This window comes from Nycticebus coucang, chromosome 3 (genome assembly GCF_027406575.1).
Source record: "Nycticebus coucang isolate mNycCou1 chromosome 3, mNycCou1.pri, whole genome shotgun sequence".
NCBI lineage: Eukaryota > Metazoa > Chordata > Mammalia > Primates > Lorisidae > Nycticebus > Nycticebus coucang.
In genome coordinates this window covers 22,025,656-22,044,737 of record NC_069782.1, presented here as the reverse complement: position 1 = coordinate 22,044,737, position 19,082 = coordinate 22,025,656, and the positions used below count along the sequence as shown (strand labels likewise).

The 19,082-nt window shown below is 35.6% G+C and overlaps 1 protein-coding gene across 5 annotated transcripts in view; it reads right to left on the bottom strand.

Annotated features, from left to right (window-relative positions):
- Positions 1 to 19,082, bottom strand: part of BLTP3B (bridge-like lipid transfer protein family member 3B) — a 93,571-nt gene that overhangs the window by 30,331 nt on the left and 44,158 nt on the right. For all 5 annotated transcript variants that reach the window (XM_053583124.1, XM_053583125.1, XM_053583122.1 and 2 more), the window contains 8 exons: positions 18,581 to 18,751; positions 16,220 to 16,400; positions 12,891 to 12,974; positions 11,003 to 11,182; positions 9,960 to 10,078; positions 6,773 to 6,914; positions 4,676 to 4,869; positions 271 to 1,769 (listed from right to left, as the gene is read on the bottom strand). In XM_053583124.1, coding sequence (XP_053439099.1) covers positions 271 to 1,769; positions 4,676 to 4,869; positions 6,773 to 6,914; positions 9,960 to 10,078; positions 11,003 to 11,182; positions 12,891 to 12,974; positions 16,220 to 16,400; positions 18,581 to 18,751 — 2,570 coding nt within the window. The remainder of the gene's footprint in view (positions 1 to 270; positions 1,770 to 4,675; positions 4,870 to 6,772; positions 6,915 to 9,959; positions 10,079 to 11,002; positions 11,183 to 12,890; positions 12,975 to 16,219; positions 16,401 to 18,580; positions 18,752 to 19,082) is intronic.

The following is a 19,082-nucleotide window of genomic DNA, read 5'->3' as shown; positions in this document are numbered from 1 at the left end:
GTGTTGATAGGGAAAAATTTTATCTGTGAAGCACCTCTAACAAAATTAATAAATTTATATCGTACACACAAGTTTCCAAATTTTATTTAATTACACGCACTTAGTCTCTCAGACAAAAAAAAAAAAAAACAACCACTCTTCCATGTGTTATTTTTAACAATGCCATATTTTATCAAGAGGTTTTCTGTACCCAAACAAAATACATTCATACACTCAGCAAAACAACCCCTGCCTCCAAACAAACCCCCCAAATTCAAACTATATTTTTACCTTAGAGATGACTGGGATTTGAGTGTCCTAAGTGTGGGTACCTCTTCTTTACTGGTTTCCAGGTTCTCAGAGACTGAAGCAGCTTCTGGAAACAAATCTTCAGCTTTAAAGATTGACTTTACGGTTTCATTCCCTTTACTAGTTAAACTATTTGAAAGTATGTTTTGATTGCCATCATTACCAACTGATGGCATATTTGAACCTCCTCTGTTATTTAAGACACTATTTGAATCTTTAGACGATGAATTCTTCTTATCACTTACTCCTGGTCCAATTTCTCCTGAGCCACTTTTGTAAACAAGTCCACTACTTTCATCTTCACTTATTTTCCCTAAATGTTTGTCTGCTAAATAATCCAGAAAAGAAATGCCTTTTTGCAGATTGGTATCACTAGCTGATTTAAAAAGCAAAGGATCCTTTAAAGGCACATGACTAAGGTCAACACTCATAGATCTGTTGTCTGACATATGATTAACAGTTTCACCTCTAATTCGGTTTGTATCACTAACTTCTTTTCTTTTTGAAGACAAAAATTCTCCATTTTCAGCAAGCAAATAATCAGGAACCACGGGGCTCACACTTTCAGAAACAGGAGACTTGATCCTGTTAGGCTGATCCACTGGATGTAGCAGAAGAGCCAGCTCTGCACTTCTAAGTAAAAATCCAATGCAGACGGATGTATGGTTAGCAGGGTTGCCAGTTACAGCTTCTACATCGTTCCTTAAGTTCTCTGCAAGCAAAATAAGTGAATCATGGAGAAAAAGCAGGAGTAGATACTGGTAGTGATTGATTTGCAAACTGACATGTTTATGAACATGAACCAGGACGTGAATATCTGCTTCTAAGGATAAAGAGGAAAATCTTAAAAATGTATCTGCTGAAAGATTCTGACCACCATTTGTCAGAGGTTCAGACTCTGTACTATAATACTCCTTCAAGAGCTTTTTTCGTTTCAACCGGCCAGCTAGATCACTAGATTCACTTTGTGATGTGTTTAGAGATACCTGATCACAAGTCTGGAGCAATTTTTGTGATTCTGTATATCTTGTTGGTTGACAAATCCAGATGGAAAGAGGGAAAGAGTCTACAAAGGATACTGGCCGTCCTTTTCCACTTTTCATGCCTTCATAATCTATCCAAAATTGAGAGAAGTACACAGCCCAAACATCCATGGCAGCAGAAGTTTTAAGGGTATGTTTATTCAATTTGGGAATGATATTTCCTTTATAAACTTCATGCATTTTGGTATCCTGTTCATGAGCATGTCTCTGGAAGATTGGATGTAGAAGATTAAAATTGTCACGAGATTTGGGGAAGCTTGTGTAAGTTTTACTAAAAAAATCACAATCTTTGAAGTCTTGAAACAAAGCTTCTAGATCAGAATGTCGACAGTTTGGACAGTGCCTTGTATTCGTGGCAATCATTTCAGAACTCTGAATAGAAATTGCACGTGGCTGATCTTGATGACACTCTGATTTCATTTCAGAAGGAATAACAAGCTAGAACAGAAAACAATTAATTTAGTCTAACTTGCAAATGCACATATCTTGAAAATTAAATAATTACGAGCAGGACTTAGCTCAGTTAATTCTTTTTCTTGACATTTCTCTAAAATACTACTTTCTTATTCAGACATAAAATGCTAACTCTTCCCCTCAAATATTTTCATTAAATTCAGTAAAGGGCACTTAAATGATTGACTACTAAAAAGAGAACGATTTTGTTTTTTTCTTTTTGAGACCAGAGTCTCACTTTGTTGCCCCTGGTAGAGTGCTGTGGCATCATAGCTCACAGCAACCTCAGACTCCTGGGCTCAAGAAATCTTCTTGCCTCAGCCTCCAAGTAGCTGGGACTACAGGCACCTGCCACAATACCTGGCCATTTTTAGAGGTGGGGGCTCACTCTAGCTCAGGCTGGTCGAACTTGTGAGCTCAGGAATCCACCAGCCTTAGCCTCCCAAAGTGCATAGAACAATCTTTTTAAAAAAGAAAATATGAGGATAGGCATGGTGGCTCACACCTATAACCCTGGCATGCTGGGAGGCCGAGGTGGGTAAATTGCCCCGAGCTCACAGGTTCAAGACCAGCCTGAGTAAAAGCAAGACCCCATCTCTAAAAATAGCTGAGCATTGTGGCAGGCACCTGTAGTCCCAGCTACTTGGGAGGCTCAGGCAAGAGAATCACTTCAGTCCAAGAGTCTGAGGTTGCTGTGATGTATGACACCACAGCACCCTACAGAGTGCAACAAAGTAAGACTCTGTCTTAAAAAAAAAAAAGAAAGAAAAAGAAAATATGAATATATGTAACACACATATATGTATCATACAATATATCACAAAGAACAAAATTGAATTAAATCAATATTACTAAATTTTTACTATGCCTTAAGTACACAGAAGAAAGTCTCAAGGCCAAGATGGGAAGGATTACCTGAGCTCTTGTTCGACAGTGAACAAGAATGATCAGCTTGAACAAGAGGGAGACCTCCATCTCCACTAAGAAAAACATTTAAAAATTAGCCAGGCATTACGGCAGGTACCCAGTAATCCCAGCTACTCAGGAAGCTGAGGCAGGACGATGGCTTGGACCCAGGAGTTTGAGGTTGCTATGAGCTAAACTGAGGCCACATCACTCAAGCCTGAACAATAAAGTGAAACTCTATCTCACAAAAAGAAAAAGAAGCAAAAGGAGGAGGAGGAGAAGAAGGTGTTAAGCATTGAAAAGGAATTTATTTTTATTTATTTATTTATTTTGAGACAAAGTCTAAAGCTGTTGCCCTAGATAGAGTGCCGTAGCAACATAGCTCACAGCAACCTCCAACTTGGGCTCAAGTGATCCTCTTGCCTCACTTTTTCTATTTTTAGTAGAGATGGGGTCCAGTTTTGCTCAGGCTGGTCTCAAACTTGTGAGCTCATGCAATCCACCCACCTCGGCCTCCCAGAGTGCTAGGATTATAGGCGTGAGCCACTGCGCCGAGCAAGAAAAGGAATTTGTTGATAGGTAACTTTAAATCTAAGTGATTTGAAGAATGGATGAATAAATGGAATGAGTAGATAAATATAGCTATAATCAGTTTTCTGAAAGAAAGTGATTATGAAAATAAAATTAAGAGTATTAAGTCAAGCTACGCACTAAAATAATATTTAAGGGAGAATTAAACCCAGACCTCAAAATATTCTTATCAATATACTTAAAGTGACTGGCTTTACTACTGCCCACATTCAGAAAATGTAAAGATCATTATACAATTGTGTCTGAAACAATAATTGTAAATGTTATAAAGTATATCCATATAAATTTTCATTTTATAAGATCTCTGAAAAGATCTTTAAGATATTTCTGCAATGCAATTGTTAAACATTATTAACCTAATTTTATAAAGAAGAAAATTAAGGCATATAAACCTAGACTACCAGCAACAGACCTATAAACTAAAATTTCATCCATGCTCAGGTTTTGTTCTCTCAATTTAGTAAAGTATACATGCTATTTTTTATTAAATTTCCTTCCTTTAAAGTTTAAATATACAGAGAGTTCAAATTATCAACTACTTGGTGACAATAAAAAGCAAATTTCTATTACCTTTTGATATTAATAATAAATATAAACAAATAAAGCTCAGATATAATTTTAATACTTCATTGTATAATTTATCCTTCTTAAAAACATTTATTGGTCAAAAAAAACCAAAAACAAAAACATTTATTGGGGGGAGCCGTGAGAGAGAGGGAAGGAGGAAAGAGATGGGTGAGGGATCATAGTGTATGACACACCTCTTGAGGGCGGGACACGATTATAAAAGGGACTTTACCTAATAAATGCAATCAGTGTAACCTGGTTCTCTGTACCCTCAATGAACCCTCAACAATAAAAATAAATAAATAAAAGATTAAAACCCGAAATAAAGAAAAAAAATGAGGTTGAGACAGAATGGGGTCCAGTGAGAAGGAATGGAGTCCAGTAAGGTTGGAAGGGTGGAAGCCTTCCACAGGGCATAGGCTATTTGTAAAAAAAAATAAAAATAAAAAAATTATTGGCTCTGGTTAAGAAGTAGAAAAAAATAATTACTGATTTAAATTTTATTTCTACAGCTTATCTCTAAATGAATGAATAAGAGAAAAAATAAAAGGAAATTAAAAAAAAGAAGGGGAAAATTCATAAGAAACACTCAAACAGGGGTGGGAGGGGCAGTCTCTTCAGCCTTCTATAATTAAGAATCAAAATTAAGTGTGAAATTTCAAAACTGAAACTAAGATTACAATGAAGTTGGTTTTTATTTGAACACCCATCTTAAATCCTGGAAATTATAATGCTGTCAACTTTACTTCCATTTTTCTTTTCCATATTCCCCACTATTACTTCCATGAAAATGGTTTTGTTCTCAGAGCTACTTGTTTGTATGGTACCTTTAACATTAAGCCATCAACCCGAATATCAACATGCTCATCAGATTTTGAATTCTCATTCAACTTGTACACAGTCATGAATTGATTAAGACTCTGCTTTAAATCCAATAGAAACTGATTTAACCACAGAATGCTTCTTTCATCCACAGTAAATTGCAGTGCATTCAGCTGGCTATACAGGTTGGAAGATGGAACTGCAAAAACAAAAGTTTTTCAGATTTTAATTAAATAGGACTAAATCTTCCTGAAGAACAGAAAAAAAAAAAAAAAAAACATTTAAAATAAGTATTATTCTTTTTTCTTAAGAAAAAACTTGAGATGTTATTTACAAAATTACATGTGAACGATAGGAAACACACTTAGAAACATTTGTCTGTGCTTCACTAACTGAAAAATGCATATTTTTATAAACATTTCAAAATATGTGGTACATAATATATGAATATTCTAAATATATAAATTTATCTAAAGCTAACTGCATAAACAGGAAGTACTTTCTTTGGATTTCTTAAGATTATCCTCACTGAGAAGAAAACTTCTTCAAACATTACCTTTCTGATGAAGTATAAAATCTAAATTGCCATCAAAATCATATATTTTTATAAGACTTTACTACCTATATCTTAACCTAAATCCTCTCAAATAAGAAAGCTAAGTCTAATGATCAGAATCTTATGAAAATGATATGCCACGCAGATCCTTGAGAGGGGGGCCAGGCATGGTTTTATTCCCCACTTTAATCAAGGCCTGTAATAATGCTTGGTGCAAACTAAAACCACAAATATCTCTTGCATAATACAATAAATACACTCTTTTTCATAGTTCTCACAAAATAAATATATACAATTAGAGAGTACATCACTTCCTGAAATCCACATATATTTCTATCATAAAAGCCATTTTGTTTTCAGAGCATCTTGGCAAAGATCTCTTATTCTAAAAATTGAGACATACTTCTACCAAGGGTGAAAGTATGGATATCTAGAACTTCCAAACTAAATTAAGAAAAATAAATCCAAAGTGTGGAATATCTGTAGAGAGATGACATGGTAACAATGTCCTAGATGTGCTTTTTTCTTAGGTTTTCATTTATTCATTCACTTTCCCTTAGCAAAGCTTCACTGAATCTCAACTACACAATTCTCTGTATCTATGCTAAGCACAAAGAATAAAAAACAACACAGCATACTCCCATTCCTTTAAAAGTTCACCGTTAATTATATGAAGCAGACAGAAAAACAGAAAAATTGCAATTCAAATCTAGCAGAGACATGCACTTGTGAGGAGGAGGTGGTTGTCTTTGGGAAAGAAAGGAAGTGGAGTGCCGAGGAGATTGCATCACACTCTGGGAGGGAAGGGAGGGAAGCCATCTCAGCGTACAGATGGAGAGATGACCATAGGCACAGAGAAGACCAGAGAGCAAGTGCTGTCCCAGAGCTAGGACAGGAAGGAAGAACACTGAAAGGAACCCATGACACTAAGCAATACGTCTATATGCAGTTTCCAACTGGGTTCTATTTATGAAATGGATTACGAGGCAGCTATTAAAAATATTTAAATGGCCTTGTAGAAACCTCAAGTATGCTTATGGCATTAAGAGAAAGGGGTTGATGCAAATTAAGTATGTAAAAGAAACACATGCATCCTGAACAGGACTAACAATACTGTTAACTATTGTTACAGACTAAATTGTGTGTTCCCCCCAAAATGAATACCATTTCATAGTTAAAATATAAATAGTTTTACTAAAGGGGGGGAAAAGACCTTATTCTATAAATAACCTAACTAACCTAATTCTTTCATTTAACAAACAGCAACTAAGCACAAAAACGAGTCAAATCTCAGGGATAAAATGAACCATGAATACTACACAATTCCTGACAGTGATGATGCTACAAGCTAGGAAACAAGAAGGACATATGAACAAACGATGACAACATGTAAAATTCTTAGGCTACAGTTATGCACTACACACGAGGATTACAAGAATAAAGAACAATGGAATTTTTTTTTTCATATCTGCAAAACTCAAAAATTCAGCAGGAAAACACTACCTTTTTCAAATAATGAACAAATAATAAAAGAAGAAACTCTTACTTGGAAAATCCTTTCCATCTGGATAATAATATTCTGTAAATTCTATATAGACAGCTGACATTTCTTGTGGCAGATAAAGGGATTTTTTATTGCAAGAAATCATACTTTTGGGGGAAGAACGACATTGTTCTGCTGTAGAGACCTGAAAAAAAAAGTTTATTGAAGTCACACTGAATAAAGCAAGTAAATTTCATTATATAGTTAACTTCACATTAAACTGCTTTTAAATACCCACCAGTTCTTCAGAAAAGTCTTTAACTTTTGTATCTTTATCAATTACAAGATTAATATGGTACAATCCTTGCAAAGTTATTATACTGAGCCTTAAAGTAACAGATGGGAAAATAATGATAGTCTTTTTCTTCAAAGTTGTAGATAAAGACAAAAAAAATCACAATTTCTTTCTTCTTCTTCTTTTTTTTTTTTTTTTTTTTGGCTCTGCTGCCCACTCTAGAGTTCAGTAGCACAATCAATAGCTTTCATCATATCCTTGAACTCTTGCATGAAAGAGAAAAGAGATCCTCCTGCCTCAGCCTCCTGAGTAACTGGACTACAGGTGTGCACCACCATGCCTGGCTATTTATTTGTTGTTATATATTGTTATATGTTGCCCAGACTGATTTCAAAATTCCTGGCTTCAAGCAATTCCTCCACCTTTGGCTCCCAGAGTGCTGAGATTATAGGCCTAAGTCACTGCACCTAGGCCATGATAATGATATTCTATCAGATATTATACATATGTAAATGGAAGTCCAAACAAAGAAAAAGACAAAATCCTCAAGACTAGAATGTTTCCCCAGGATGTTCATTATAATAATTCTTTACTAGAATTTCAATGTGATTATGAAAATTAATAGAGCTATATATAGTTTCAGTTTGGGATAATGAAAAAACTGTAGAGATGAATTGTGGGATTGGATAACGACGTGAACATACTTAATGCCAATGAATGATATGTTTAAAAATGAGTATAATGGTAAGTTCTTTTATATCTTAGCACAATAAAACATAACTAAATAAAAAATAACATATCTGTAAACACTTCTGTCAAATAGTATGATCCCTTATTCTTCCAAAAAGAGTATTAGCTTTAATTTTCTTATTCATTTTTCTCTCTCCCTCAAAAACAGCTTTATGTTTTATGATTACATTAAAAACATATATGCAAATGTCCCCAAAGTTCCACCAATAAGGTTTTATCAGCTGTATGGATTTATATTAGTTTAGTAGGCTCAGGGATATATCCTTTTTCATTCATTCAACATATGTATTTTTCATATGAAGTGGAATTTTTTTATGCATGTTTCTTCTTATACCGAGAGCCTAATTAAACCTTTTGATTATTTATACATTCATTATAAATTTTAGTTCCTTACAGTGTCTGTAGAAACAAATCCTTTTCAGTTCAAAGTGTCAATTTATTTCAATAAATAATAGCTCATTGCTTTTTTCCATTAATAGTTAAAAAGGTATTAAAACTGAGAACATACTATTTTATTTTATTTTAATTATTTGTGTTTATTTTTGGTGTGTTTGTGTGTATGGGGTTCTTTACCATATTTTACTCTTAAACATCTGGGATTATAGGTGATCCTCCTTCCTCATTTCCACATGAATGTATTTAAATCTTAAAATTTAAAGTCTCCTTTAAAAAGCTGCAGTATACAATCATACACTACATACCATTTCAGTCGATAACGGACCACTCCTAAGAGAGTGGTCCCAGAAGATTATAATGGAGCTTTTACCTGATAGTTACTGTACTTTTTCTATGTTAGAAATGTTGACATACACAAGTCTTTACAAGTGTTATAATTACTACATTATTCAGTACAGCAGCATGCTGTACAAATTTGCAATCTAGAGCAAGAGGTGACACCAAATAGCCTAGGAGTGCAGTAGACTATGCCATCTAGGTTTGTGTAAGTATACTCTACGATGTTCTCATGATGATGAAATCATATCCCTATCTTTAAGCAACATATGACTATATATATAATAGAATGTAATAAAAGGTGGAAATGCCCAGTCAGAACATAATTGTTAGAGCAGGGTCTCTCAAAGTGGGCACTGCTGCCTCCCTTGCGGGGAGCTGACCAGTACGGGGCAGGATGCTTGGCAGCACCGCCAGCTTCTATTCTCTAAAGGTCAGCCGCATGCCCCTCCAGCTGTGATAATCAAAACAGCCAAAGAGCTTAGGGGAGGGGAGCAAAATCTGGCCCAGCTGAGAATCAGAGTCAAATAACAACTCTGAGATTAAAGTCAGTCTCAGGGCCATAGACCAGGATGGGAACCCGTGTCCTTCTAGGTCTTTAAGTGCAGCCTTTTGACTCAATCTAAATTTAAAGAATAAATCCTCTTATTTTCATTAATACATTTCTGTTCATCTTTTATATTTTTATTTTTAAAAGGAATGTACTTAAATTACCAAAGAACAAAATAAGTTTCAACAAAATAATCCTCTCAGATTGACCAGCACAATTAGAATACTAGCCATGAGAGCTAAACTGATAGCTGCTATGCTCCTGACTGAGTTCCAACTTCTCCGGCCTGACTGGTGCCACTACTGCATGAGGATGGTTGGCAAGAGTTTATGGGGGTCAAAAACAACTGTTATCAGCTTTTGACAACAGCACACTGTGTTTTGGTTTAAAGCAGAATTTGTAAATAGCTGCTCAGCTGAGCAGTATATTTTAACTCTTAATACCCGATAGAATGCTGAAGGAAGAAAACAGATTTTTTTACCGAAGATTAGGAATTGTGGTATTATCTTGTTTCTGCTAAAAATAAGATGATTTGCTTGCTTTGTGATACTGCAATATCAACATTAAAAAAATTCAATGCTAGCCAGGCACAGTGGCTCATGCCTGCAATCCTAGCACTTTGGAGGCCAAGGCGGGAGGATCACTAGAGCTCACAAGTTTGAGACCAGCCTGAGTAAGAGTGAGACCCCGTCTCTAAAAATAGCCAGGCATTGTGGTGGGTGCCTGTAGCAACTACGGGAGGCTAAGGCAAGAGAATCGTTTAAGCCCAATAGTTTGAGGTTGCTGTGAGCTGTGACGCCATGGCACTCTACCGAGGGAGACACAGTGAGACTCTGCCTCAAAAAAAGGGGTCAGGGAGCATTAGTTATTAAAGTTGCTTATATGAGACACTGAAAGTGTTGAATTTAAAAAATAACACATACCTGGTAAATATTGAAATCTGCAAGCCTCACCACAACTGAACTAGACATTAGCTTAGCTTTTGACGGCTGAGATAATACTGAAGGTGTTCTGGACGTCCCTTTCAGAGTGGGCTCCTTCTCTGTGATAAACAAAACCTTCTTTCAGTTCGTTGCAAAATTATTTTTAAAGGTCAAACAGCTACTAGAAATACTTATAAATATTAATTTCTTAAAGAAGATATTTGTGGAAATACTTTATAAAGTGATACCAAATGTAAGTTATTATCCTTAAAAAGGAATCATTTTTATACCACATTTAAATCACTTCCTACAAAAAAAGCTGACTGTACTTCCTGTTAAAAACAAAAGATCTACATAGAAGTAGAGAGTAGAATAGTGATTACAGAGGTTAAGGAAGGGCGGCAGTGTTGATTAACAGATACAAAAATACAGCTGGATAGGAGGGGTAAGTCTAGTGTTTTATGGCACTATACAGTGACTTAATTGACAATAATCTGTTGTACACTTTTTTTTTTTTTTTTTTTTTCAGTTTTTGGCCAAGGCTGGGTTTTGAACCTGCCACCTCCGGCATATGGGGCCAGCGCTCTACTCCTTTGAGCCACAGGCGTGGCCCCTGTTGTATATTTCTAAAGTTAGAAGAGTTGACTTTGTTCCCAACACAAAGAAACGATTAATATCTGGGGTGATGATATGCTAAATATCCTAATTTAATTATTAAAAATTATATACATGTGTCAAAATATCACACAGTACCTCATAAATATGCACAGTTACTGTGTCAATAATAAAAAAAAATAAAAGATCTACTAGCCATGTAAGAAAATGAAAAATTCTACCTGGGTATTATTACTTGTTATGTTAATTATAAAAGTACTTTGGTTCATTGACCTATGTTGGTCTAAATGAAAGGTATAGTATTTGCAAACAATAATAAAGAAACTTATTTACAGAGAATATTATGATCACATGTACACATAAGCACACACACATGCACATACATCGTTCATATGGGGAAAGCCATAATGTTATTGTAGGTAAAATACCTGTTGTGTGCTGGGGAGAGGCATGTGTTGGGGAGGTAGGCGGTGACCCAACATTATGATCCTTCACAGCCTGTTTAAGCATTTCAACGTTGCACTCAAATTCATGCAACAACTCGTTGGCCCATCCATTTTTTGTTTTTGTTGCATCACTAAAATACATCCAATGATTACAACTATCTCCTGTGAAATGAATAAAGGTATTTCACTGAAAAATGCATGACTTTCATTTATTCCACTATACGAATGCTTTCAGTGAGATTTAGTTATATTCTTCAGGTAGTCTTTAACATCTGAAAAATTTACAACCTTTACTCTGAAATATGAGTAAAATATTTAGAATAGAGGAAGAGTGTCAGAAGTAAATGATCTAGAGGGGTTTCTATCTAGAACCCATTTCGGGGGGAGGGGAATACTCAGCTTCAGTTTAAAGCATTATGACTGGTCACACCTCAATGGATGCTCAATTTCCTGGAAAACCTCCATTGGACAGAATCCTAGACAATAATTATTTAAAAAAGTTTTTTTCTAAGTGCCTCAAGTGATCCTCTTGTCTCAGCCTCTTGTGTAGCTGGGACTATAGGCACCCACCATAATGTCCAACTGGATTTTTCTATTTGTAGAGAAGGGGTCTCACTTTACTCAGGTGGGTCTCTTCCTGAGCTCAAGCAATCCACCTGCCTCAGTCTCCCAGAGTGCTAAGATTACAGGTGTGAGCCACTGTGCCCTGCCTATTGGTTTCTTAAATATTTAAAAACTGTCATCTATTTTGGATCAGGATCGCTTGAGCCCAAGAGTTTGAAGTTGCTGTGTAGTATGACACCACAGCACTCAACCCCAGGACAACCGCATGAGATTTACTAAAAAAAAAAAAAAAAAAAAAAAAAAACAGTAAAACTTAAGAATCAAACATCAGTCATTAAGTAAGTTTTTGGAAAAATGCAAAATCTAGAGTATTAAGTTTTTCTGTAAAAACTTTAAAAAGTATAATAATATGTATACAAAAGGGTTAGGAAAAGAAAATATACTTTATGACTGAAAGCTGTGTCCCCAAAATATGAAGTTTCTACAATTAAAACAATTTAAATAGTATATGTAAGAAGCTCATAGTTCAGGAAGATGTTCTTTCCCTCAAAAGAAAAACAAAGCAAATCATACAACCTTAAATTCTGTCTTATACCAACACAGAAATAATAAACATTAGCAGGTGTAAATGTGTGAACAGAAAAACTTCACCACTGTTTAAGTCTTTAAAAACTCATCATAGGTTTTGTTTGATTTTTTTTTTTTTTTACTTCTAGGAATTACAAAAACAAAAATGCTACATACTCCCCAAAGGCAAAGATGACTATAAGGTAAGATTAGTTAATTTGGCCATAAGTAATTATATATATTTTTATCTTTTTATAATTTTGGAGAAAAGAACTTAACCAATAGCAGCCTATTAAAAGCCTGTGAAATCTGGGATCCTACAACCCAATTAACCTCACTGTTGTCCTTTGCTTTATACTCTTTTCTGGTTTATTATGTGTGTATATATATATGTATATACATACATATATATTTTACAAGTCTATTACTTATAATTCAAAACCTACTAATAACTTGTCACAACAAAATAGTACAAAAATGTCCTCTGTATCCTGAATTTTTTCACATTTTTAATTCATTATTTAGAAAACTGTCCATTTCTAATAATTATAGTTTCTAATAATCTACAAAAACTTTGATAAAATATGTAAATATATTTTATGGTAATTCTATGTCTTGGTAAAAATGCTGCCACAAGAAAAATGATAAACATCTTTTTTCATCAACAAATTACAGCAAAATAAATTGGTTATCACTTTAAAGCAAAGTCTGTATCTTTTGAAGAAATTATTATACATACCTGCTTTATGATAAGGATAATAATCTATAGTTAGCTGTGTAAAAGAGAGCTGCATAGCCCCTCCAGTAATACGTCTGTTTGACTCTGGGAAAAGAACAAAATTAAGAGAACGAAATATTAAGCAAATTATCAGAAACATTAAATTTACCATAAATAATCTTTACCACATTTGGGGTCCAAGTAATAATAACTGCCTCTCTTTTATCATAGGTAACAAAGATTTTAGGAAATAAAATTCAATTCAATGAAATTCAATCCAAAAAGTATTTACTGAGCCTGATCAGTAAATACTACTGACCCAGGCAGTAGAAGAAAAAGTTAGGGTACAAGAATAGCAGAATCCCTGCCCTTTTATTGCTTACAGATAGAAAAGCAGAACTTTTATATTTACAATCCCCTTACCATACATATGCCAAGCAATGTTTTCACTACTTTAGGCATACTTAATTCATTTGATATCATAACCACCCCCATGAGATAGGTACTATTATTGCTTTCCCCATTTTCTAGATAAAGAAGCACAAACAAGCTAAGCAAATAGGCCAAGGTTCTAGCTACTTGAGAGGCTAAGGCAGGAGGACCATTTGACTCTAGGAGTTAGAAGGTACAGTGGACTATGATGACACCACTGTACTCAAGCCAGGCAGAGGAGACTGTTTCAAAAACAAAAGAAAACAAAAAAGGAGATCACAAGTTGGTGTAACTCCAATATAAAAGTCAAATCTTACAATAGCACAGGCAAATTGATTAGAATTATGAAAAATACAAACTAATATATAACTATGTATACACTCGCTATATTATTGTGTTAACTCTAATTTATCTCTACTAATAGAATTTCAGGTATCGATCCATAATCTCTTTGGAGCCAAATGTTTCAGAATTCAGAATTTTTCAGATTCTATGAAAGTAGTATGGCATATAACTTCTACCAGGTCTGAGGCAACACTAAGTAATAAAAACAGAAATTCTTGGCTGGGCATGGTGGCTCAAACCTGTAATCCCAGCACTCTAGAAGGCCAAGGTGGGTGGATTGCTGACCAGCTTGAACTAGAGCCAGACCCTATCTCTACCAAAAATAGAAAAAATTAGTGGGGCATTGGGATGTACACTGTGGTCCCTGCTACTCAGGAGGCTGAAGGCAGGAGAATCACTTGAACCCAAGAGTTTAAAGTTGCTGTGAGCTAAGAAGCCACACACTCCAGTGAGACTTTGTCTCCAAAAAAAAAAAAAAAAAAGAGAGTGGCACCTGTGGCTCAGTGGGTAGGGCGCCAGCCCCATATACCCACGGTAGTGAGTTCGAACCCAGCCCTGGCCAAACTGCAACAACAACAACAAAAATAGCCGGGCATTAGGGCGGGCGCCTGTAGTCAGGAGGTTGAGGCAAGAGAATTGCCTAAGCCCAAGAGCTGGAGGTTGCTGTGAGCTGTGACACCACAACACTCTATTGAGAGCAACAAAGTGAGACTCTGTCTCTAAAAAAAAAAAAAAAAAAAAAAGAAAGAAAGAAAGAAAGAAAAAAGAAATTCTTCATCAAAGTTTTATACTAAGTTAAGGCCGGGCACAGTGGCTCATACCTGTAATCCTAGCACTCTGGGAGGCAGAGGTGGATGGATTGCCTGAGCTTGATCAGGAGTTGAACACCAGCCTGAGCAAGAGCGAGACCTCATCTCCAAAAATATAGCCAGGCGTTGTGGCAGGCACCTGTAGTCCCAGCTACTTGGGGGGCTGAGCCAAGACAATCATCTGAGCCCAAGAGTTTGAAGTTGCTGTGAGCTTTGATGCCACAGCACTTTACCAAGGGTGACAGTGTGAGACTTCGTCTCAAAAAACAAAACAAAACTTTATACTAAGCGGATAAAATAAATATTAAAAATAATATGTTCGGCGTGGGTCAGGTTTTGCCAAGAAATTAGTTTTTTTACAAACTTATGAAATAATAATTCAGAGACTTTTGGATTTCACAATAGTAAAGAAGTGACTACAGGGGCAGCGCCTGTGGCTCAAAGGGGTAGGGGACCCAGAGCTGAAGGGTTCAAACCTAGCCCCAGCCAAAAACTGAAAAAAAAAAAAAAAAAAAAAGAAGTGACTACAATCTGAACTGTGAGGGAGATATTTGGTGTAAAGGTTTTCTCCCTTAATTCACCTAAATCAGTGAAGGAATAATAGTGAGGAATATCAGAGCTCAGAAAATATCTTCTCCATTCTCATGCTTATGATTCAATCCTGACTACCTCATTTTATTATAATTTGTTGTAACTGTTTCGAATTTTCCTTTCAAACCACTAAAATATGAGATGTAAACTCCAAGCCAAATGATACAAAGGTGGTGAAAGAAAGGACAAAAAAGTCCCTCTGCAAACTCCAAATCTTCCTCACCTTTGCCCTCACCCTCAAAGGTCTAATAAAGAAAGGGTAACTTCTACTGCTAAGTATCCCAGGGCTCAAGATTTACTTGCTCAGCTTTAAAAATTCAAAGCAACTATTTTCATAGTTACAGATTCTGATTTAGCTCAGAGGTGCAAAGGTCAGATAAGTATTTTTGAAAGATCTTCAATTTGATTCTAATGCTCAAAGTTTCAGAAACATTGTCCTTTCCGTAGGCCTATAAGCCAAAGCACCCCTACTGTATGTTTGTGGGCCAAAGATACTCTCCAGAGGAGATAAAGAAATGTCCAGCACCAAGATTTTCAAAGTGACCAACAGCAGCATAACAGGAAAAATGATAAACATCTTTTTTCATATTGCTTATCTTGTTATATTTACTAAACATGGAAAAATGAGAGGAACAAAAGCTAAAAGAAAAGAAAAAGCTCCTAACTAGAATTTAGCTTCCTAACCTAATTTTGGGAGGAGGGGGAGAAGGAGACACAAAAGATATTAAACAGCCACATAAATTGCATTTATAACCATGGGATCCCTAAATTTGCAGATAAACAACAGGGCTACCAACACATGTGCAAATGACTATGAATGAAGTACGGGCTATAATTTATGAATAATTACAAAAATGTTAATCCAAAAGGAAGTCTAATATTTCATTATCCTCCAAGAAAAGTATTATCTATACAATCTTTAATTTTTTTGAAAACTAATCTATTGCTAGCAATGACAGCTAACAATTCAGCTTAAGTACTAACTGCAAAAGCAAAATAAAGTTTCATATCAATATATAATGCTTTAAATTATTCCTTTTACCTACATATCCACAAATACAGTTATGACCATGTTAAAGTACAAATGTAGGTATTACACAATATAAAATAAACCCAGTTTTTTAGTTAATTCTACGAAAACCAAAATTGTTTGAAATAAGCAAATTTTATTACCTTTTTCTTTATTATGAATGTCATCACATATGTGTAGATCTAGATGAGAAATCACTAAATGATGGGAAGTTTCTTTAACATCAAAGTCATTGAATAGTTTCGCAATTGCGTCACTGAGGTCAGGAGCATTTGAAGTCTGTGGAGTCTTTACTTGCTGGGTAGATGGGACTACTGTAGAGCTCTATAAAGATTTAAAACTGACTTATCACTGAGAAATTGAATGTTTGAAATTCATATAAGAAAGCCTAGGCCAAGTACGGTGGCTCACACCTCTAATCCTAGCACTTTGGGAGGCTGAAGCAGGTGGACTGCTTGGGCTCACAGGTTCGAGACTAGTCTGAGCAAGAAGGAGACACGGTCTCTATAAAAAAAAAAAAAAAAAAAAGCAGGCCTTTGCGGTGGGCACTTATAGTCAAAAGAATTGCTTAAGCCCAAGAGTTTGAGGTTCCTGTGAGCCATGATGCTATAGCACTCTACTGAGGGCGACAAAGTGAACTCTGTCTCAAAAAATATATAAGAAAGCCGACATATTTTTAGCAAGAAAATATTTTCAGAAATAATAAGCATTATATATTTTCTTCTGTCATCAATAATTCAGTTCCCCTAAAGATTTTCTGAATTATGTAAGAATAAAAGCAAAATTTGAGGGCTGGGCACAGTGGTGCACACCTGTAATCCCGGCACTTGGGAGGCCAAGACAGTGGATTGCCTGAGCTCAGAGGTTCAAGATCAGCCTGAGCCAAAGTGAAACCGTATCTCTAAAAAAGTAGCTAGGCATTGTGGCAGGCGCCTATAGTCCCAGCTACTTGGGAGGCTAAGGCAAGAGAATCACTTGAACCCAAGAGTTTGAGTTTGAGGTTGCTGTGAGCTAAGACACCACAGCACTCTACTACCAAGGGTGACTAAGTGAGACTCTGTGTCAAAAAAAAATTAAAATTTGTAAACTAGACAACAACAAAAAAGAACTATAGAACTATACACAATTTGACTATGAATCCAATGATACCACAGTTGTATAATTTAAAAAATCCAATTCTAAGTTAGTCAGTAAATAACTAAATACAGTAGAACCTCTGTAAGTTGGCCACCTAAGGGACTGTAACCAACTGGAAAACATATGAAGGTGGTCAACATAAGAACTAGGCTCACGGGTGGTGGCTCAGTGGGTAGAGCGCAGGCCTCATATACCGAGGGTGCCAGGTTCAAACCCAGGCCTGGCTAAACTGCAACAAAATATCCGGGTCTTGTGGTGGGCACCTGTAATCCCAGCTACTTGGGAGACTGAGGCAAGAGAATCCCCTGAGCCCAGGAGTTGGAGGTTGCTGTGAGCTATGTGACGCCACAGTACTCCACTGAGGGTGATAAAGTTGAGACTCTATCTCTAACCAAAAAAAATTTCTTCTTGTTAGTTATAAATGTAAAGGGAAATGAAAAATATCTACTGAGGGCGATAAAATATCTACGGAGGGCGATTTTTTATCTACAAAAAAAAAAGAACTAGGCTCACTGTATTGATATGTGTATGTGGTACATGTCCACTCTATGAAAATCAGGTCAACTGAAGGAGGTGGTCAAGGTAGGAAGGTAGTAAACCAGGGAGGTTTTACTGTAGTTATTTTTACATATTTATAGCACTTGTTTTAGAAAATATGGTTATTAAAAGCAGTTTATTTGAGTATTATTAGTTCTACATGTTAAAAGATAACAAATATGAACCCTGTATCTATCGTTACATAGCTCATAACAGCAAATTATTACTTTGTAGAAGCCCCTGTGATATGGTTTAGTAAGAAAGGTGGTGTGTCCTTTGAAACTGAGTATCTAAAGAGGTATTACAACATGAAAAATTTTCTGTCATCATTAATTCTAGTGCCTACTACAGAGTTCTAAACAAAACAAGCATCATATAGATTACATTTAACATGCATTCATACAGATACCATTTATATAAAATTATATAGAAGATATCTAGATAAAGAAGATTCTTGAAATAAATGTCTCATACAATCTATTTCATTTAAAGGAAACCATTCTTGGCTCAGCAGCTAGGGCGCCAGCCACATACACTGGAGCTGGGGGGTTCAAATCCAGCCCAGGCCTGCCAAACACAGTGACAACTACAACCAAAAAATAGCTGGGCATGGTGGTGGGCACCTGTGGTCCTAGCTACTTGGGAGGCTGAGGCAAGAGAATCTCTTGAGCCCAGGAGTTTGAGGCTGCTGTGAGCTGTGACACCACAGCACTCTACCCAGGGTGACATGGTGAGACTCTGTCTCAAAAAAATAAATATATGAAACCGTTCTTATTTTTCAACTATTAACTTGCAATGTAAATCTTTTTGCTGTCAATTCTGTAGCATACCTGTGTAGGTTCAGGAGCCATACTCTTCCTTTGTTCAGTTGATTTCTCTATAGCTTCACTAAGAGATTTTGCATATTGTACCATAGCCTTTAACTGGGAATCCGTTAAAACCCATAATAAGTCATCCAAGGTTAGAACTAATTTTGTTGCTATGACATTACAGTCCTTTAACTGTTGGAAAAAATGATTTATAAAATTAAATGAAGAAATAAAACTTTTAATACATTTGTATTTTTAAAAAGTTTGAAAAGTGTTGGAATGGAATTAAATATGTATTTCTTCTTTATTCAATAAATATTTATGGAGTTCCTATAAAAAGAATATCTGAGTACTAGAGATACAGTGGTAACAAAAGACTGACAAATTTCTGTATCTTAACAAGTTATATAGCCTTTATATATTTTGATTTTGCACTTAAAAAGATAATTCATAAATTCAACTAATTCTAGTAGAGAAAGGACATGAACATTAAAAATTAAAAATACTATCCCTGTACCTTAAC